The sequence below is a fragment of the Oncorhynchus mykiss genome, chromosome 13 (genome assembly GCF_057628025.1).
Source record: "Oncorhynchus mykiss isolate SJ-2025 chromosome 13, ASM5762802v1, whole genome shotgun sequence".
Taxonomy (NCBI): Eukaryota; Metazoa; Chordata; class Actinopteri; order Salmoniformes; family Salmonidae; genus Oncorhynchus; species Oncorhynchus mykiss.
In genome coordinates this window covers 22,790,920-22,813,444 of record NC_143034.1, presented here as the reverse complement: position 1 = coordinate 22,813,444, position 22,525 = coordinate 22,790,920, and the positions used below count along the sequence as shown (strand labels likewise).

Genomic DNA, 22,525 nt, shown 5'->3' with positions numbered 1-22,525 from the left:
TGTAGACAACCGGGTTCACGTTATTAGTCATTCGGTGCACCGTTACAAGTTCTAAGAAATTAAAAACGAGTTATGTAATAAATAAACCTTGTGGACACAAACAAATGTTTCCATTTGCTAAACCAATTTCCCACTAGAAAAGGGTGTACATTACACGATTTGAAATTGACGGACGTTCCAGAATAGAGAGAACGAATTGCCTTCGTTAGCAAATTATTTATTCCATTACAGGTTATTTAGTAGTTATTTTACATTACAATGGCTACAAATTTGATCAGCATACTGTTGTAATTATGGTAAGTTTCGTTTTGAGGAATTCGATAACCAGCTAGCAAGGATATAACGATAAGCTCAGTGGCAAGGACACTTGAAACTAGTTGGGTGCTTTGTGTGCAATTGCGACAGTGGTGGAATCGTTTATGGCAAATGTATGTTAAAAAAAACGTCTGGTTGCTAGGTAGACGGATAACGCAAAACAATACTACGGAGGGATATGATGAGAAGAAAGGAAGTAAAGTAGCTAGCTAGCTCGCCAGTCAGGTAAGAAATAACCAGTTATCTAGATAAATACCCCAATCAAATACGTTGACTGTTTGTTGATATAGCATGATGTTATCCCTTGTACCTACTACTAAGCAGTATGTAGCAGGTGCTGTCTCAACAGACACTCGTCAGTTAGCATTAGCTGGCTACCTAACCAACCTAGGCGAGCTAACTTTAACGGCACACTTTGTCATTTGTCAAGGTTGTGTTATGAGGAATTGCAACAATGGTTTTAGAGAGAAAGCTATGTCGTTTGGGTTGTACCGCAAAATTGTTTAGTTTTTAACTACTTTCAAGCGAATCCATGTAACGTTAGCTAACTCACTATGGTTAGCTGCTAACCAAACACTGAGATTGGTTTACGCAAGCAGTCCTGTTAGCTAGCACGCCTCGTTTCACCACTAAAATGAACCAGTGAATTATATGAGGGCAGTTGGTCATTAACATAGCAAACGGGAACACGCATTTAGTTTAATGGCACGTGTATAGCTAAACAGTAAATCCACACTAGCATGTCACAACTGCATAGGCAACTCAACTCCACGATTTAAAACGTTGAGTTTAATTGGCTAAACTCTGCAGTTAACATTTTGCTTGGTGCTCTATGCTGACATTTTCCACACTTGCTCCCAAGCACACAAATAAACATAGCAGATTTCCCGCCACTGTTTCGGTAAAAGGTTGAGGGATTGGCCTGTGGGAAATGTAACCACACTTAAATTCACAGACCGACCATCATGATATAAAAGTACAGTTTTAACCATGTTTGAGGCTATAGTGTTTGTTTACATTTACTTTGTTTACAAACATAGGGAAAACAAGTTTATATTTTTGATTCAGATTATGACAGTTAAACTAAGCTCATGGGGCAGTTTAAGTTCTACTCTTCAGGAATCAATGTGTTTATTATTTATAAGTCCCACATTTTTGTAGTAATTGCAGATTGCCCTTTCATTGATAAGAATTGCCAGCAAAAAATACAGGGTTTATTGTAATTGAATAAATCTAGAAGATTTTTAAGATGGCCTATAGTGGGTGTATATATATATATATATATATATATATATATATATATATATATATATATATATATATATATATATATATATATATATATATATATATATAATTTTTTTTTTTTTTTTTTTTTTTTTTGTATTAGGTGGCAGGTAGCCTAGTGGATAAGAGTGTTGGGACCGTAACCGAAAGGTTGCTGGTTCGAATCCCCAAGCCGACTTGGTGAAAAATCGGAGCGCTAATTGCTCTTATAAACCGCTCTAGATAATTGTCTGCTAAATGGCTAAAATATATGAATCCTAGCTAGTTTTGAAGCTCATCTGCTGAAGAAGCTACCTTGTCCTTTCTGTGCCACCACATGTTATTCTCCTGAAGAAGCTACCTTTTCCTTTCTGTGCCACCACATGTTATTCTCCTGAAGAAGCTACCTTTTCCTTTCTGTGCCACCACATGTTTGCATACTACTGCGGCTGCGAGACAGCGAAGAAATCGTTTCAACAATTATTACCTGGATTCTGTTTTTTTAGGGGCACTGTGCTCCCAAGTTATAATTCCAGACAGCACAGCTAAATATTTAGGAGCATATTCCCCCAAAATGGTAGCTCTGTAAAGCCCTGGGTGTAGGTTTAAATATTCGGTGGTAGTCGCTAGCTAGATAACGTTAGCTACCCTATTGCAGCCAGTGGAAACTTATGAAGACCAATTTGGAAACATTTAAAACAAAGGGCTTCCTCTTTTTTCTATCTTAGGGGAGCATGAGAAGGAAGCAAGATGGTGAAAGGCTTTGCTAGGTTGTATGATGGAAGGACTGGGAAAGGAGAGATCCATATGCAGTTCTAGGCCCTTCCCATGGCTCAGTCGTCCCAAGAAAGAGGCCTCGTCCCGGCTCTGGAAACTCACAGAGTGCTTCTCCACCCCCGAGCAGCAAAACACCCCAAGTTACAACACAGACAAACAAGTATGTAACATTACATTCTGTTTCAATTAAGTATTGACATTGTAGCCGGAGACTGATGATAGTTTACGTTCTATGATGGGTATGAAGTACAAAAATACAAACCTTAGGTACCCTAATATGCAAATAAACGATACAATTTAAGACTGATAATTGTTATTATCTCTACTGGAGAAAAATACCAAAGAATGCGCTCTCATTCACGCGCTTGGAAACACTACAGCCAAAATGGGAGCTACCCAGAAAAATGACAATTTCTGGCTAATTTTTCCAAAAACCAGCCTGAAACTCTAGACTGTTGACATCTAGTGGAAGCCCTGGGAACTGCAGTCGGGCACGATTTCGACCTATAATAAAAATGCCAGCCATTGAAATCAGTGGTAGGATGATTTTGGGGGGGGGGGGGGGTTGTCCTCTGGGTTTCGCCTGCCATACTCACAGACATTATTTGAACAGTTTTAGAAACTTTAGAGTGTTTTCTATCCAAATCTACCAATTATATGCATATCCTAGCTTCTGGGCCTGAGTAGCAGGCCGTTTACTTTAAGCACGCTTTTCATCCGGACGTCAAAATACCGCCCCCTATCCCAAAGGAGTTAAAGCTACTACTACTTTAAATGGTGTAGCTATCAATTGTCCCGTTAGCAATCGCCCACATAAGCAAACTTATTTAATAAGTCCCTATCAGGTAATGAACGATATTAGCTAAATGTCCACGATAAGTGGTCGGTGTCAATTTGTGGTTTCTCTTCCCAGCTCTAATCAATCATATTATTAGGGGTAGACATTGAAGATACTGATTTCAACATGGAGGGACCAATTATTTTGAAGCTTTGAGAGGAAGCAGTGTGTGAATTGTGGCGAGTGAAGTCAATAAATGTGTGTAATAAAAGAGGATTTGGGGATCCTGAGTGACGCAGCGGTCTAAGGCGTCATTACAGACCCAGGTTCGATCCCGGGCTGTGTCACAACCGGCTGTGATCGGGAGTCCCATAAGGTGGTGTACAATTTGGCCCAGCGCCATTAGAGGAGGGATTGGCCAGGGTAGGCCGTCATTGTAAATAAGAACTTGTTCTTTAACCTACTTGCCTTTTTTAATGAAATGTGAAATGTAGCATTATAGTCATAACTATGTACATTGCTGCCTCCAGTCATTTTTAGATAGGCTTCAAAAGCCAGAGACCATTTGTTCCTGAACTTGGTTGTTCAAGAATGACAGTTCCTCTTATTACATATCGTGAATCCTCCCAAGGCCACTATCTGACATATTAGACACACAGGAGCACACGTCTCTTTACTCTTATCAGTGAACTGAACGGGCCTACTTTCATCAACTTGGTTTTCTCTCCCATCTTACGGCCCTGCTATGCTATAGACATCGGGCATCCAGCATTGCCATCAGCCATTGAGGAAATGCTTCCTTTGACATCAATGAAAGCTGCTATACTACTGTGTTGCGCTCGCTTTTGCGTCCCGTCCAACGGCAGCCTCCAAGCTCAAGATTCACAGAGGTTCAATTCTCGAGTGAAAAAGGATAATTTTTGGTTGCGTGTGTTCTGTGTAGCAGGTAGAACGTCACATTGACACGGCGCTGAAGGCAAAGCAACGCCACGTGTGTAGTAGAGCTGAGGTGTAAGTTGTACAAAGATGGGTCAGGGTAAACTAGAAAACATTTCCCCATCATATCAAAGTTTATTGGTCACGTGAGCACTGTTCAGTGATATGCTTACTAACTCTCCTCAACAATGCAGTACAATATCAATCAGGAATCAAATGCCAAATAAAAAAAATAAGTAGTAAGCATGAAATGATTATGCTGAGAAATAACCTTTTTGTTTGTTTAACTTCTTTTCCCAGAACGATTACATGGACAAAAGAAAGCCAGTATTGGAGCTGAAAGATCTGCCTCCTCCTCCGCATCATACCGCTGCCTCCCAGCCCTTCCCCCTCGCCCCCCTCCCTCTGCCCCCTCCCTGTCTGCCTCCTCTTCCGCAAGACTCCCTCCAACAACTACCACTACAGGGGGGTAGTCCCAAAGTAAGCGTGTGCACTCACTGTGAGCACTGCAGCACAGACCCATTAGGTTGGGGTGGTTATGGGGTTGTTAGTGGTGGAGGTAGCGCTAGTATTAGTAGTGGTGTCGGTGTCAGCAGTGGTGTCCCACTCTACCTCCCTCCATGTTCTCAGGAAGCCTCTTTCAGCAGGCTAGGAGCCAGTCAAATAACGCCAACCACCCTCAACTCACACCCGCACTTCCCCAGCCTTGGTGGTGGTGGAGGGGATGCCAGAGCCACGCTACTCCCCTCTGGGAGCTACAAGCTCCACATCCCCTCTGTAGACACCACGTCCCAGCCCCTATCCTTTCAGTCTCACTCCCACCTACCATGCTCCTGCTGTACAGGAGGCCTTCTCAGACCTCTCCACTCTTACCCCTCCATCCCTTTACCCTACAACGAGTCTAAATTCATTACCACCGCCACCCCCCACCATTGGGCAGCTGGGTATTACCCCTGTGGTGGTGATTACAACCCTGCCACTCTGGGGGTCCAGAGATCATTGGCAGCACACAGTGACCCCCACATACCCACCTCGGGACATATCTGTTCTTCTAATGCTATGCACTTCAATCTTGAACGCACAGTTTGTCGCACCGGGGCGCACTACTGCCGGGATTGTTTGACGAAGGTTGGTGGAATTCTCTTTGTTCACTGTGGTGGTGGCACTCCATTGTATTGGGTGTCACTTGTATACAGGAACAGGCAGTACTTTGTTCAGTTACATGCATACAAGTTACAATTTGTGTCATTTGCCCATCATTTAGAAATGACTCTTTGCCGTCCCTGACTGTACAATATTACAACATTTGAAGACATGGGTTGTTTTGTCTGACTACAGAATGATAACTTGTTCTTTCCACGTGTTCAGCCTGCAGACAAGTTGTGGCCTAACATTCCTCTGCCCCTGGCCCAGTCGGTCTCTGTGCCCATCCCCGTGTGTAATGGCTGTGGGACCTCCTCCGACGGCCTGCTACTGCTGGGTTCCAGCCTGGGCAAATCTGCAACAAAGTATGGTATGTATCAATGTAATGATGCCAGTCGTGTTCAGAAGGGCACACTGAACCAACATTTTTCCCAAAAACAATTCTCACTAGAGACATGCAGGACAGTAGTACCTCCCAGTTTCTCTCAATTTCTGAACACATTTGGTGTTTTTCTCCTCCCCAGGTTCTCCAGAAGGCCCTGAGAACATTCCTCCGGTGGGTGTTTTCTGGGACATCGAGAACTGCTGTGTTCCCAGCGGTCGCTCTGCTGCAGCTGTGGTCCAGCGCCTCCGCAGCCACTTCTTCCAGGGCCACAGAGAGGCAGAGTTCATCTGCGTCTGTGACATCAGCAAGGAGAACAAGGCCGTCATCCAGGAGCTCAACAACTGCCAGGTAACCTGTGTGTGATCTGATTCCCTCAGCTGGTAAAGTGTTCCACTGTATTCTTCAGTCTCTGACTCTACCTAAATGAGCAATGTCTGATTGTCTTCTGGTAAAAAAAAATCCCCAGGTGACGGTAGCGCACATTAACGCTACCGCCAAGAACGCTGCGGACGACAAGCTTCGTCAGAGCCTGCGGCGCTTTGCGGAAACACACACTGCCCCTGCTACTGTGGTGCTAGTCTCCTGTGCGTATGCTCATTTTACCTTATGTTAAAACTGTTTTTCTTTCATTTCGTTCGTTCGTCCACTCTTGGCGGTAGTTAACCCCTTTTCTGAATCCGTTTCGCAGCCGACGTGAACTTTGCCAGCGAGCTGAGTGATCTCCGGCATCGCCATGGTTTCCAGGTGATCCTGGTCCATAAGAGCGGTCAGACGTCGGACGCCCTGCTGCAGCACGCCCACCGCCACGTGGCCTTTGAAGAGATGGTAGCCGACCTGCCGCCCAGACAGGCTGTCAAATCACAGGTAGGCTTCAGAGATGCTTAATTGATATATGTAATCCATATTGCAGAATGTCAAAGTTCACTTTTCAATACATGTACAGTACTCTGACTGGTTACTCAGAGACAATATCTGCCCTTTAGGCATTACTTCTGGGCGATCTGAAATCTGCCCTTTACTCTTCCAATGGTTCTAGACCTCTTCACATTTGACTTTTGAGTCATTTAGCAGACACTCTTATCCAGAGCAACTTACATTTTCATATTTGTCCATACTGGTCCCTCTGTGGGAATCGAACCCACAACCCTGGCCTTGCAAGTGCCATGCTCTACCATCTGAGCCACACGGGTCCTGTGTCTTCCCTCTCGTTCTACAGTGTGATCTTCAGTAGTGTAATGCTACGAATCACAAGACTCCGACCCTGCAAACCTCTTGTCATTTCAAAACACATTTCCAAAGAATGTTCAAAAACGTAAACCCAGAGCGGTCCCCTCTTCTCTCTTTCCCTCCTCTCCTCCCCCCACCAGCTCGGTTTCAACCTGCTCTATGTGTACAACCTGCCGCCGGGCTGCGACGGCAAGAGCGTGGGCAACCGCCTCCGCCGCCTCTCGGACAACTGCGGGGGCAAGGTGCTGGGCGTCTCCATGGCCACCGGCACCGCCGTCCTCCGCTTCAGCTCGCAGGAAGCGGCGGAGCGCGCCCTCAAGCGCATGGAGAACGAGGACGTGTTCGGCCGGCGCATCACCCTCTCCTTCTCAGCTCCGTCCACTGAGGAGGGAAACGACCCGACCCCACCACCCTCCTCATCTGAGACTCCACCTCTGCTTCCAGTTCAACCTCTTCCCTCCTCCTCTTTTTCCTTCCTTCCCCTGGAGAAGCTGCGCTCCCCTAGGAGGAAAAGGCGTGCGAGGCGTGAGTGTCAGAGAGAGAGGGAATCCTCGCTCCCCCTCTCCGTTCCGGTGCCTGAGAGGCCCTACAGCCCCAGGAGGGGGAGCGGGGGGACACCTTTCCCCGTTCCCCTCCAAACCAGAACCCTTCCTCAGGTCAGCAGCATCCTGCCGTCCCCCCATCCCGCGTGCCGCCTGTCCTCCCCTAACCCTGTCCATGTCCTCCACTCTGCCTGCGCTAACCTGTGGCTTTTAAACTATAGCCATGCTTCATCCCCTACTTCATGTAGTTTAAAGCCTGGTCTGTTTCTGTGCTTCGTTCAACATTTCATGTAATGCTTTAATCAATGTGTGGCATTTCAACACTTTGTCCCATGCTTCATATAAGGTCTGGCTGATCTTTTTTTAAATTAATTGCGTCAATTAATGCCTCGATCAATCTAATGATTGCATATCTCTCTCTCCCATATCTTTGCTCTATCCCATGCCTCATCTCGTCAGAATCCTGCTTCTGTTTGTAATCGCTTCCTGTCCCGCCGGCCGTAACAGTCTGTTTTTTATGGTCTCTTTCTTCTACGCTTTTGATGTGTTACTTTGATCTCTGCTCTTTTTATTCTGCTCCTCCGTTGCTTTGTCTCCACCCGACAATAGAGCTGAGGGGAAGACTGCAGAATGGTGATGATAATGTCAGAGTTATGACAATACAAGAGGTTGAATAATACTAACAATGGGGGAAGCGTATAGCTCTGATTTGAATAAATAGCTTTGGTAAAAAATCACCAGCATTCTGAAGGACCACTTCCTCTCAGATCTATTGTTTATTTATTAGCCTCTTCCTCTTCACATCCATTCTGCCAAGCTGATGGCTTTTCTAATACATTCACCACTACATATCTAGTTACACTTTGGTTGTCCCCCTGGTGCAGGAGCTAGGTGGACTGGAGACCAAGCCCAAGATTGGGGGTTTCCCCCTGGAGAAAGGCCAGCGCAACTCCTCCCCCCACAGTAACGGAGAGGGGCCGTCCCAGCAACACCCCATCAAGGCCGGCCTCATAGGAGAGTCTATGTTCAGCTGCAGGAGGTACGCTATGGACACCAGGGCCCCTTTCAGACTAAAATGAAGAAAGAACAAATGTACTAATAGTTAGATGGTTCCATCACAGTTGGTTCCCACAGGCTTGTATGTGTTTTTACCTTCAATATTGTAAAATGGCCTGCAAAAAGTATCCCTGTTATAGAGGCCTCCATCGACCCAAGGAAGTGTAGAACACATAGGCAGATGTAGGAATTAATAAGCAGCTGTTTCTAAATGAGGTGGCTTGTGCTCAAACTACTGGAGCTGAGGTGATGCCAAAAACTCTCACATGCAGTTGCTGTTTTCAGAGAGCTGAGTATGCCATAATCTTTAAACTTCGAGTTAATGTCCCCTCTCCCATCAGGAGGGACCTCTCCAGCCCCCGCAGTGCATCGGACTCTGAGCGTCATGTGGACCGGAGCTCTGGAGAGTTCCAGATCAGCACCCCCTCTGCCTTCAGCAAGCTGACCCTGCACAAGACCTTTAGCGCCTCGGTCCTCCCCCAGCCACAGGGCCTCTCCCAAGGCTCCTGGTCCTCACGGTGAGACCTTCAGACACTACAGAATTACTATTTGTTTCCTTACCCTGTAAGCAGTCTTTAGGCGAGGAGAGACGTCAGTCTATGCCTTGGTTTTAACTTGAGCCTTTTTTATACCCCAAAAAACAATGCAAGGGAATATTCCCCCAAATTAGTTTTAACATTTCCTGCACGAATCGTCTTAAAGTAACCTCATTGAGCTACACAAATATCTGACACTTTGATGATTTGGTCAGGACATTTCAATCTATACCTTCCTTTGGTGCTGCCAACCAACCCACTCAACTCAACTTTCTCTCTGCTCCAGGAGTGGATCCCCCTGCATGTCGAGCCGCTCCTCCCCCCTAATAGGCCCTCCTCCCCGGGGCAGCAGCAGCCCCTGTCTGCCTGTGGGCCCACAGGCCTCGGAGCCCTTCTCGGACGGGGCAGACTTACAGGTGGCCAATCTGGACTACAGGATGTCCCGTAAGGAGCTGCAGCAGAGCCTGCACGACGCCTTCTCCAGACACGGACGGGTGAGTCCTGTACAGACAGTATTCTGATGCTATTCATTATAGATGAATGGAGCTTTAATCTGTCTCCCATTTGAGGCTAAATAGCAAGATGGCGAGGTCAAGATTTAGTAGTTTAGTGTCATTGTATTGATTCAACCTATTCTGTCATTTTCTGACGCGGCTGTGTGTGCTTGTGCCAAATCGCGAACACTGTAGACGACATGAGAAGCTAACGTGCGTGTCTCCCTCCAGGTTAAAGGCGTAGAGCTGAGTCCCCACACAGACTACCAGCTGAAGGCCACCGTCCAGTTCGTCTCCCTACAGCAGGCCATCAGTGCTGTGAGCAGCCTGCACCGCTACAAGATAGGAAGCAAACGCATCCACGTCTCCCTCATCACCGGGGCCGGCAACAAGTCTCTAGCCATGCTCCGGTATGTACAGCACAGCTAACATTGAGGTAGTACTCTCTCCCTTACTTGTCACATCATTTGGCAGTTTCATGTCTTCGATCGGGGAACTCGTCACCGTCCTTTTTTAAATGTCGCCAACACATGATTTGTACCTGGTTTGAGATGGATTCGGATGGTATGAAAAGGTTTCCTCTTTCTACAGCTCTGAAATCTTCCAGATTCTCCAGGACGCGCCAGCCAGCTGTCTTCCCCTTTTCAAGTTCACTGAAATCTACGAGAAAAAGTGAGTCATGTTGCTTCTCTCCTCCTCATCACTCAACCTCCCTCCACCCCTGTAGGAGTTAGTCCTATGCAATGTTAAGTACTCTGGCTGCGTTTACACTTTCTCCCAAAAGCATCTTAATGCTAAGTTCAACAGAGCTATGGGATCCTATGGTTCTAATGAACTTATTCTTAAGATGCTTTTGGGAAAACGGGCCCTGATATTTTTTTTTTCACTAATTGGTCTTTTGACCAATAAGATCTGATTTAATTGGTTAACCTTTCTGATCTCCCCATCCCGGATCCGGGATCGTGAATACAGACTCAAGCTCATTACCATAACGCAACGTTAACTATTCATGAAAATCGCAAATGAAATGAAATAAATATGCTAGCTCTCAAGCTTAGCCTTTTGTTAACAACACTGTCATCTCAGATTTTCAAAATATGCTTCTCAACCATTGCAAAACAAGCATTTGTGTAACAGTATTGATGGCTAACGTAGCATTTAGCATTAGCATTCAGCTGGCAACATTTACACAAAAAAACAGAAAAGCATTCAAAAAAATTATTTACCTTTGAAGAACTTCAGATGTTTTCAATGAGGAGACTCTCAGATAGCAAATGTTCAGTTTTTCCTGAAAGATTATTTGTTTAGGACAAATCGCTCCGTTTTCTGCGTCACGTTTAGCTATGAAAAAACCCCTGTATCCAGGATTGTGTAAATCTATCAGCAAGCTCATTAGCATAACACAACGTTAACTATTTATGAAAATCGCAAATGAAATGAAATAAATATGCCATCTCTCAAGCTTAGCCTTTTGTAAACAACACTGTCATCTCAGATTTTCAAAATATGCTTCTCAACCATAGGAAAACAATCATTTGTGTAAAAGTAGCTAGCTAGCGTTAGCATTTCGCGTTAGCATTTAGCGTTAGCATTAGCGTTAGCATCCAGAAGCAACATTAACAAAAACATAAAAGCCTTCAAATAAAATAATTTACCTTTGAAGAACTTCTGATGTTTTCAATGAGGATACTCTCAGTTAGATAGCAGATGCTCAGTTTTTCCAAAAAGATTCCTTGTGTATTAGAAATAGCTCCGTTTTATACATCACATTTGGCTACCAAAAAAAATCCATAAATTCAGTCCTCAAAACGCAAACTTTTTTCCAAATTAACTCCATAATATCGACTGAAAACATGGCAAACGTTGTTTAGAATCAATCATCAAGGTGTTTTTCACATATATCTTCATTGATACATCGTTCTTGGACACATGCTTTCTCCCCTGAATCAAATGGTAAAGTAGAAGCAGCTGGCAATTGCGCACCGAATTCGACGCAGGACACCAGGCGGACACTTGGAAAATGTAGTCTCTTATGGTCAATCTTCCAATGATATGCCTACAAATACGTCACAATGCTGCTAAGACCTTGGGCGAACGACAGAAAGTGTAGGCTCATTCGTTGCGCAATCACAGCCATATAAGGAGAGAATGGAAAACAGAGCTTCAGAAATTCTGCTAATTCCTGGGTGATGCATCATCTTGGTTTCGCCTGTAGAATGAGTTCTGGGGCACTTACAGACAAAATCTTTGCAGATTCTGAAACTTCAGTGTTTTCTTTCCAAAACTGTCAAGAATATGCATAGTCGAGCATCTTTTCGTGACAAAATATCGCGCTTAAAACGGGAACGTTTTTTATCCAAAAATGAAATAGCGCCCCTAGAGCTCTAACAGGTTAAAAGACCAATCAGTGGGGGGAAAAAGATCAGAATTGGGCTGCCTGTGTAAATGGAGGCTAAGTAATGGCTATGTCAATGTACTTTATTAATTCCCTTCCACCCATCTCTCCACCTCTCCCCAGATTTGGTCGTAAGCTGGTGGTGAGCGACCTATACAGACTACAAGAGGTTGTGGCGGTGAGGGAGCAGGGTGGAGGCAGGCTGGTGTGTCTCCTCCCCAGTAGCCAGGCCAGGCAGAGCCCTCTGGGGTCGTCTCAGTCCCTGGAAGGGTCCTCGGCTAATGGTAGTCCTGTGGTGTTTGAACAGTTGGAGTACCACGAGCCTGTCTGCAGTTACCACTACACACAGCAGAACTTCAGGTAGGGATAGACTGAAAGACCCATATGCGCACACACACACACACACACACACATATATTTATGTCATCTTACAGGACTTTTTGAGAAAGTATTTCATAAGAGCTCGATCTCTCTCTGTCCCCCCCTGTAGTGAGGCAGACTTTGACCCAGACTCGTATAAGATTCCTTTTGTGGTGGTGTCTCTGAAGACCCTGGCCTCCCAGGTCCACTGTCTGCTACAGTCCCATGAGGGAACCCTGCCCCTGCTCAGGTAACCAACGCTGTCTCTGCCTGGATAGATTAACGGACAGTGGATGCTTAATAAAGTTGAATTCAATAAATGGAGTGGGAGAGATCTGCCTTGAAATAAGTGAACTTTTATGGGAAAGACCTTTTTTAATAAATCAAAACAATATTTCTAGAACCCATTTCATACAAATGGACTGCAATGGCCATTTGGAATTTCGTATAACACTGTAAATGTTACTAGATTTTGTGTTTCATGAATATTAATTTTGCTTTCCTGTGACTCAGTTTCTCAGAGTGCTATGCATCAGAGTTGGGCCCCCTGGCGGTGTCTGAAGAGGGGGAGGAGGAGGGTAGTGTCCCCTTGGAGCACCTCATCACCTGTATACCAGGCATTAACATCGTCACTGCTCAGAACGGCTTCAAGGTCATCAAGTGGATCCACAACAAGCCGCCCGCATCCAACACAGGTACTGACCTGACTCTCAGCCCTAACCCTCGGGGAGAATTACATTGAAAACCTTTTATTTAGACTCGCAGAGGAATCTTCTGGGGTTCATAAAAGCAATACAAACCTACAGAATTTAAACCCTATATTCATTAACAATGGAGACCCCTATCGCATAAGACCGTTCTCAAAGACACTTGAAGAGACTCGGGAGGCCATAAGAATTGTGTCAGAGATATGTTGAGCTAAAAACTGCTTTCCTGACATTTTTAGTAGGTGGATACTGTGCTGCTGACGCAGATACCAGCACTCCAAGACAGAGCTGCAACCATACTACTATCATAATAGAAGTCATTAAAACCTCTTGCTGTGTGTGTGTGTCATAGACCAGTGGACGCAGCGATGCAAGTCCCCGGTGGGGAACCCCCAGTTGATCCAGTTCAGTAGAGAGCTCATTGACCTGATGAAGGGTCAGCCCTGCAACCTGATGCCCATCAGCAAGTTCATACCTGCCTACCACCACCACTATGCCAAGCAGTGTAGGGTCTCTGACTACGGATACTCTAAGCTGCTGGAGCTACTGGAGGCTGTGCCTCACGTACTGCAGGTATGATACATACACACGTACAGTTTAATAAATCGCTCACTTACACAGATAATCAAAGATGGCAGTTACTCAAGCTCAATTAATTGACACACGACGGATCACTTTTAATCTTGCTAGTTTAGTGACTTCCTAGCTCAAACACACAATGAAGAGACTGGGAGACCATCTGCTATCCCTTCTAACAAAGCCTTGCCCACTTTGTTTCTCATTACACACTTCAACAGCCTTGAGGTTAGATCCCTGACAGAAACAATTAGTACAATATCTAATAGATTATTGCAGCAGGAAGTGCTTGCATACACTCAGTGGTGGCGACCCCTGAAGTAAACAAAGCATGAATGAATCTCTCTTTCCTCTCAACTCCAGATCCTTGGCATGGGGACCAAGCGTCTGCTGACCCTGACACACCGTGCCCAGGTGAAAAGATTCACCCAGGACCTCCTCAAACTGCTCAAGTTCCAGGCCAGCAAACAGGTGGCCATCACAGACTTCATGCAGGCCTACCATTGGTCAGTACTACCATAGGAACTGCCCACTCCGCCGCTCTCTCAGCAAATCATACCGTCGAGCCAAAGAGTCTAAAATTCAGACCAACCACTGGTCAATTCTATAGGAGGACCGCCCATTCCCACACTCTCAGCCAATCATGTTGTCTATCCTAAGCTAAGCACATTCCTGTCAGCTATTGTTAATTAACAGTAAAGTATTTGTTTTATTTTTTTGTTTGGATTCTGTTTCTATTGGCTTATTTGGAGGTGTTTTTACTTGTGATGGTGTTTATATGAATTCATTTGGAAGTGTCTTTTCTGTGTCAAATGGCTCCCTGTCTGTGTGTGTGTTCATTCAATGTGTTTCTATTGCTACAGGTGCTTCTCCAGAGACTGGCGGGTGCTGGACTATGGGATGTGTGATCTGATGGACCTGCTAGCTGAGATCCCTGACACCACCATCACCATCACACACCAGGACTTGGACACTGTCATCTCTGTACCCAAGAGAGGTGAGATGAGGTCCCTCTGTATGGGTCTTAGGGTATGCAACATTCCGGTAACTTCCCCAAAAGGATTCTGTATTTTTCGTGGTTATTGTTCCAGTGTACTTTTCTGGGAATTTGGGGAAAGTAACAAGAATTTTGCAACCCTAATGGGTCTGATATCAGGGTCATGGATAAACTACCAGAGGGTTGTTCTGTCTTTCTCGTACATTTGATCCTCTGGGGGAACATACCCAGCTTTAGGAAGGAACGTGAAATATTGGTAACATTTGTTTAGAAAATATGTTGAACTTGGGACCAGACGGTTGGGTTGTTGTCTTGTTTGTGTCTGTAGTTGTACATTTGATCCCTGGGGGGAAATCGTGAAATATTAGTCACTGTTGTTTTGGATAGGTTTTTTTTTCACTCTTTATTCAACCCAGAAATTCCCTTGGAGATGGATAAGAATATCCTTGGCATGGAATAAAGTAATGCATTTCACACACACACATATGCCTGACTATCTCCTGACTGTGACCTGGCTGGTGTAGCAGTAATGCCGCAGCCTTCGGTACACGTCTACGGTGTCGGCGTACAGTAGGTTTAAACCCGGCCTACTGCCTTTTGACACAACCTCTTTCCACACTGTCATCCTCTCTCTGTTCAATAGAGTCAGAAAATACCTGTTCTACTTGGTATGGGGTTGATGTGGTTTGGGGATCAGGTTGTTTTTCCCTCTACCTGTTTTTCTGTATAATCTTTAAAATGGCAAAAAAATGAAATGAGCTGTAATAGGAATTACCAGGTGAGTTAAAAGGAGAAAAGGTGAAGTAAATGTATAAATACGTGGTTTATTACAACAGGGAGACGCCATCCAGCAGAGAACATGTCTAACTGGCTTCTAAAAATATATATTATAAATAATGAGAACTGAGTTGTTAACTCTTGCCCTCCTTTGTCCTCGTCCCCCTCAGATCGTACATCAGATGAGATGGAGCGGACCAAGCAGTTTGGTAAGGAGGTGGTGGACCTACTGCGTCACCAGGCCCACTGTCGCATGGCCTTCTCCAAGTTCATCCCTACCTACCACCACCACTTCGGACGCCAGTGCAAACTCGCCTACTACGGCTTCACCAAGCTCATGGAGCTCTTCGAGGCCATCCCCGACGTACTCGTGGTGGGTGGAGGCCAGAGTCATTCTCTGTCCCAGGAGGAATGTGTGTTTTTATTTGTTGACTTCAGAGTGCGGCAGGAGAAGCCATTGATAATGGCAGATTATCCTCAATTTATCCAGAGCACTACCTTAATTTGGAAATTAATTGCAACGTCTGACAGTAATAACTGTCATACCCAGCAGCTATTTTTTTTTTCACCTCCCATAAAAATTGTGTGTAATAAATATTGGTGTGCGTCTCATTTCTGTCCCAATGGGTCATTTATTATCAGTACAAATAACATTATTCCTAGAGTAGAGTGGACATTTTGTTATGGAACCTCTCTCTCTCCCCAGGTGTTGGAGTGTGGAGAGGAGAAGGTGCTGACACTAACAGAGGTAGAGCGTGTGAAGGCCCTGGCTGCCCAGCTGGTCAAGATGCTCCGTTCCCAGAGAGACTCCAGCCTGCCTGCTGCCCAGCTACTGTCTGAGTACAGCAAGACCTTCGGCTACGGCCTGAGGCTCCAGGACTACGACGTCTCCTCCCTGCCCGCCCTGCTCGTCAACCTCTGCCACGTCGTCAAGGTATGGTTGGAACTTTCTAGTCAGTTCAGTCAAATACATCTGTAGTAGGCTGTTGTACTTTAATAGATTTAGACTGATTTAAATGGTTGTGATACTGCATGTTTTGATGGTTGTCGACCCCAACACTGAACAAGAGCATCCTGGGCTATACAAGACCTCGTGTAAACATTATTTTGGCCCCTAAGGATGAGTCACAAGTATTTCCTGATGTCACTGAAGTGGCTTGGATGAGGTTTGAGTGTGCAGGCCCCTTATTGGTGCGTTGAAATGTCATCTTTATATTGGAAATGAGCCATCAATTCCAGATTCAGCCATGTTCTCTGAATGCCAAGGTTCATCTCTCACCTCCAACTGAAGGCACTTTGATACCTGCTGCAGTATAAAGGGACTTTTATAAATACATCTGATTTGATCTACTCCTCAGGTGGTGGACGGCACTAACGGCCGTGAGGTCCAGCTGATCAACAGGAAGTCTCTGCGCTCATTAACGTGCCAGCTGCTGTCCCTGCTGATGGGCCTGGGGCAGCACGAGGGAGACGGCTCCGTCAGCGTGGAGGGCTTGAGTCTGCTGTATCATTCTGTACATGGGGTACAGCTCAACCCCTGTGAATACGGCTTCCTCTCGCTCAGCGAGCTGCTGAAGAGCCTGCCTTACCTGGTGGAGGTCGGTGGACTGGACCATAGAGATATCATACTATACTAATGTTTAATTCTAGTTCTATAGACTGGAACCTTTTTGCTCTACTGCCTATTTGTCTGATAAGAAGGATCATGGATTCCTGTTGAAAGCATTTTTTAGGGCTTTTTCACCGGGTCTTAAAGTTGGGTAGCATTGTGTTAGTCGGGTTTTGTAATTGTCTGAGACGTATTGCACAATCCTTTTGAATGAAACACTGTTGTTATATGTTGGAATGATGACCATTAGGTCTTTGTGTGTAGGTCTAGTCTAGACCAGGGTCGGCAAACTACGACCCCTCATCCATTCTGGCCCACCCCCCAAAAAATGTGTGTGGCCCTCTGTTTCATTTCGAAATCCCAATGTGGCCCTCGAGCCACAAAGTTTGCCCTCCCCTGGTGTTTCTCATAACTTCCCTTCTCTCTCTCTCCCCCCCTCCTAGCTGTTCTACGGTGAGGGTGAGGAGGAAGGCGAGCGTGGCGAGGAGAGAGTTAGACTAACCCGTCTGTACCAGTTTGCCCGTAGGGTGCGTGCCCTGCTCCACACCTACCACTACCACCAGATCTCCCTAACGGAGTTCCCCGGGGCCTATGCCAAGTTCACCGGACGCGGCCTCCAACCTCGCTCCTACGGCTACGGCAGCGTAGACGACCTGCTCAACGCCATACCACAGGTACAGAATTACTAACTCTCGCCACGCTCGCCTTCCTCCTCACCCTCACCAAAAAAAGTTGAAGTGCTTTTCTCAAATTCAAAGCTGATAGACAATAAACTTCTTGTTAAACAACATGTTGGAAATACACAGATGTGTTGATGATAAGATGGGAATTTATACCGCTTGTATCTAAAGAGTTCTTCAGCATATGGACCTGCACTGGGGATGTCACTGTCGAAGCAGCAGATGTAGTCAATGTGGTTAGTTGCCTTCTCTGTCCCTGCACTGTGCGGCTTTAGCCCCCATAGCAGACTCTGGTGACTGATGGATGGGGTTTGTGGTAATTAAATGGGATGTTGTTTCTGCCTGTGTGCAGGTAGTGTGGATCAAAGGGCATGGCCACAAGAGGATTATCGTTTTGAAGAACGATATGAAAGGTAAAGACTAATCAACCGTCTGGCAGCAGGAACTGTGGAAACAAATGGCTTTGGCCTTACCTGCATTTAGTATTAACATACGGGAAGGGGTTGTTATCAGTTCATCTCACGGGCATCATGTTGTATGATCCTTCAACACAAGACTAGTTGAACATGACATGTAATGGGAACAGAAGTCGTGGTATTTTGCTTGTATGATGAGAACAGAAATGGTAGTGTCTTGAAGGCACGGTGTTTTACTCTGTAATGGAAAGAGTGTAATAATGGTCTGTGGGTTGGTTGGTTGGTTCTCCTCAGCAGCTCGAGCCACTGGAGCCAGCCCTGCAGCCTCAGAGGAGCCTGAGGACGGGGCCAGCCAGAGAGACAGCCCCTGTAGCAACACAGAGTCTGGAACTCACAGCCCAGGTAGCTAACCACACCACTGGAGTCATAGGCACTATTACCAATGTTTTGATGTTCTTCTTTCTGCCTTGTAGGTGTTTTTAGGCTTTTTTAATAGTTGTTTATACATTGAAGCAGAAATTAAGTCTCTTTTTTTTTTTCTCCATCAGGTGTTGGTGGGGTGGAGACAGAGCTGCTGTGTCTGACCTCTCCAGTAGACCTGCTGTGTGGCCCAGTACCCTCCTGCCTGCCCTCTCCCCAGCTGCACCCTGACCCCGTTCTCCAACAGGCTGACCTCATCCGCTTCGAGCAGACGCCATCACCAGCAGGTGAGCTGATCACGTGATCAACCGCGTTTCAAACCCAGGTCTTCTGTGTGCAATGAGACTGTTAGCCCTCCTAGGCATTAGCTTCGAGCTTACTCGTGCTCCGCTATACACACAGCTGACATCTTCCCTTGGACTGACCTGGATATATGATGCCATTGTGTTTTTCAGAGCGTGATAAACTTGAGGAGGAAGCTGTAGCAGAAGAAGTAGCAGCCCCTGCTGTCTGTGACACATCTGAGCCTATAGAAGCATTAACTGACAACAACCAGAATATTGTTGTTTCGGTTTCCATGACTACCAAGCCTCCACAGAATGTGACCCGCAAAATGGCGTCCGTTGAAAACAGCCCCAGCAAGAGGGCTCCTCGCAATAAAGTGAAGCTGGCAGCTAACTTCTCTTTTACAGCCGCACCCTAAGACACTCACTGACGATCACATGCTGGAACAAGCACACACTCGCGCACACACACACATTCATCACACACAACTCGAAAATTAAGAGTTGATCAGCTAAATTGTAAAAAGCCCCAAAAATAATGATTTGTTTTTAGTCATGCCCCCCGCAACAAACTGTGACGTTATTTCCTTTCTTTGCCTTTTCCCCTTTTCAAACTCAATCATCATGTTGATGTAGTTGTTTCCTCACAAAGCCATGCGTTTTCTTGTTGCAGTTATTTCTGCAACAGCCATTCATTTTTCAAAGCCGTGTAATTTTAGTCAGATTATTAATGCATGTCCAGGAAGGTTTTGTGGTAGATATGAATTATATACTATGGATAAACTGTTTGGAAACATGATTCTCTGAAAGTGGAAAGAGAACTTCCCCACAATACAGCAACAACAAATACTGAGGTAGTTGGCACTGTAGCCACGAGTTTACACTGCAAATCGCAAAAGATGCCTATTTTACCACTGAATACCCTTACCTCAACTCAAAACCCCTCAGAGATTTAATACAGTAACTTGTTTAAAAATGGGAACTTATATAGGGATTTTATATCATGTTAATTATTGTCAAGGAAGCTCTGAGGGAAAGCTATATAAATATGTAGAGAAACGTCATTATTTTGAGTGTCTACTGCCCTCTCCCCTGTGTTGTCCCCATTGCATTTTGTCATCGGACAAATGCACTTCTTCATACAGCTAGAAGTACAAAAAAATATTTGAGCTTTGCCATTGAGGCAGCTTTGGAGGTAGTATTGACAATTATTGTTGTTGAGTAACCGTGCCCATCTCATTCTTTTAACTCTTTCTCTTGGGCGATGTTTAGCATTGTGTTCAGTTCACAGTCCAGAGTCCTCAGACATCGTTCCACCTTGACTATGTGCTTTCATAAAGTAGTAGCCTATATGGCTGGTGTTTTCAGTTTCTCCTTTAAGTATCGAGTCAATGGCAGGAGGGATCAAGCTGCCAAAGTGGCTTCGAAGTAACTTTGACGACTGTCTGGTCTCAGTCAAATCGACCTAAGCTTGTATTTGTGTGTTCTCAATGGGGTGTCGCAATCAGCGCTGTCTCCAATGTGTACGACAGTGTGAAAGAGAAGGAATTCTGACTCCTCCGTGAAGAGTTTTAAACAAGCTCTTGGCGAGGTTGAGGGCCAGTCTGCCTTGGGCCGTTATTTAGGCAAGGCAGAAGCCAAGACCCTGAATACTCGGACCAAGTGTTAAAAAGCTTGGAGGCAGCGTGAACAAAGATATGATGACACTGTTTCCTGCCAATAGCTAAGTAGAAATGATTTCTGTTTTTGTATTTTTAGAGATTGAGTGTGGTTTACACTTGAATAACTTATAGGTGGTGTGTAATATGCATGTTGTGCATAAAAAAACAACATTTTATGCATGGTGTAAACCTATTAGGTCAGAAATCAGACTGTTGGTGAACTGCATTTTTTTTAAAGAAATTAGTTGAAGTTGTCTTGTTTCCGCAGAAACCATATATTAGAGGTATTGTTTACATCACCCCCCCCCTCCCCCTCACTCCTGGTTACAGTTTACATCACCCCCCCCCCCCCCCCCACACACTCCTGGTTACTGTGGAAACGCCCAAGGTTGTTTTTGTTCAACCTTGTTGCTTTTTGTCTACATTTTCAGTGTTGTCTCTACTGGTTGAGTAGAGGAGCTGGGATTTTTGATTTTTAAAACAATGAGATAGACTTGGTGTTTTTAGTAAAAGTGGAGAGAAAAGATGGGTACTTGTGTGCTCCAGCTACACATGAAACAGCAAGAAGGGCCCCTGGAGGCCCCGATAGGATCAAAGGGACAAAGGCCCTCGTGCGGCTCTGGACAACGCCTGGCTCTTACAATGGCTTGTATCTGCCATGGTGCTGAGTAAGGGATGGCTACTGAATGGACTGGAGACATAACATACCTCAATCGTCTTTACATAACATTTTTACTTGTGATTGTCTATAGATTTATTTTTTGTTGTTGCCTATCCTACGTGTTGATGAGAGTGCTGATTGTACCAACCAACCCCAGGTTATGACATTGAGTCCCTACCTACAAGCATGGTTTGGAAAGTAGACGGCATGACTTGATGTAAGGGGAAAACAGCATCCCTATGAACGGATGTTGAAAGATGCAGTTTTCTCTCTTGTGCTGCTACTGTGTTGAAGATGCAGAAAAGACCAGAGAATTGGGCCAGGGCCCCTGATGTCCATCTCCTTTGATCCAAAATGTCTCCTTCTGTCAGTGTTACTGTATGTGTTGGAGATTCAGTTGAAGACCAGAGAAATTGGGCCAGAGCCCATGATAGTGATCTCCTTGCCAAGAGCCAATATGGCTACTCAGATTCCTGTCCTGTTAGTGTTTTTCCTGTTGACTGTGTTTCAAATTAGCATCTAATTTGATTCTCCTCATTAGTTACTGGACTTTTGTGTTTTGACGCCCAAGATTTCCTTCCTGTTTCTAATTACATGACTCAAGGAGGTGGATTTCCCAGAATCTTGAGCGATTTCCGATACGGTATATTGAGGCATAACGGCTTAAAGGCTCAGAATCTTCCGAAAGTGTTATTTTCAATTTTAACAATGGGCAGAATCTTATTTCTCTCTTTAACAAAGGGACAATCGGCACAAAAATTGCCTTAAAATTGTGCACTAAAACTTAAATTATACTTTAGTTTGGCCTCGAAAGATACAACTGTGTTTTACGTTAGAACTAACTCCCAGGTGCTACAGTGTCCACTATCTCAGAAGGCAGAGTTAAAATAAGAGGTACAATTCTCCTAAGTTTGCTTACATCAGTTAAAAGCAGCATGTACTGGTAAAGTACTCCGTATGCACCTTTGCATAGCTTTGGTTCTTGTAAAAGGAGGTTTATTGTGGGTTTGTTCATTTCTGAGGTGGAAAAAAAAATAGTTTTGCAAGGTTTTGTCATTGGTTAATTTGTATCGGACTCCACTGTAGTGCGATTTAATTGTATCTCGAAGTGAGTATGTCATGGTCTGCATCTGAAACGGCAGCATATTCCCTATATAGTGCACTACTTTATATGAACTCTGGTCAAAAGTAGTGCACTATATAGGGAATGTGGTGCTATTTTGGATACGCCCATGTCAACGTTTGTTTGCACTTCTCTTAGTCTCTCTGTTGTACTCCCATGGATCTCACCCCCTCCAGTTTTTTGTCAAGGTTATCCTTTGTGATAATTTTTCTGTTCTGTATTTGTTTCACTGAAGTATTCTATCGTTCCTTCTCCCTGTTCCCCCTTCACCTCAGCTCACCATACCATACAAGACGTTGTTGTAACCGTTTCATTGATGTTGAGGGGACCAAATGATTTCTGTTGAATAAATCACTGAAGCATTACTCCTTCCTCTTATTTTTGACTTGAGTTTCTCTTAAAGG

General features: G+C 45.0%; 1 protein-coding gene across 9 annotated transcripts; it reads left to right on the top strand.

Annotated features, from left to right (window-relative positions):
- The first annotated feature begins 25 nt into the window (after window positions 1–25).
- LOC110485726 (meiosis regulator and mRNA stability factor 1) lies at window positions 26–22,486 on the top strand. 9 transcript variants are annotated; one of them, XM_090195800.1, is made up of 27 exons: window positions 26–296; window positions 2,310–2,518; window positions 4,373–4,552; window positions 5,441–5,585; window positions 5,740–5,948; window positions 6,067–6,184; window positions 6,289–6,464; window positions 6,968–7,483; window positions 8,254–8,408; window positions 8,767–8,943; window positions 9,248–9,455; window positions 9,687–9,865; window positions 10,047–10,127; window positions 11,974–12,210; window positions 12,341–12,460; window positions 12,724–12,905; window positions 13,270–13,490; window positions 13,857–13,999; window positions 14,357–14,490; window positions 15,438–15,640; window positions 15,974–16,201; window positions 16,626–16,865; window positions 17,320–17,550; window positions 17,909–17,969; window positions 18,267–18,374; window positions 18,521–18,679; window positions 18,848–22,486. In XM_090195800.1, exons 2-27 carry the CDS (start codon window positions 2,357–2,359, stop codon window positions 19,093–19,095), a joined length of 4,821 nt encoding a protein of 1,606 aa, XP_090051926.1. In that variant the 5' UTR covers window positions 26–296; window positions 2,310–2,356; the 3' UTR covers window positions 19,096–22,486. The 9 variants fall into 9 exon arrangements, with proteins under 9 accessions (XP_090051926.1, XP_036796281.2, XP_036796280.2 ...); XM_036940386.2 differs by having other exon boundaries at window positions 168–296; window positions 4,373–5,200; XM_036940385.2 differs by lacking the exon at window positions 26–296 and adding an exon at window positions 320–540 and having other exon boundaries at window positions 4,373–5,200.
- The last annotated feature ends 39 nt before the right edge of the window (window positions 22,487–22,525 follow it).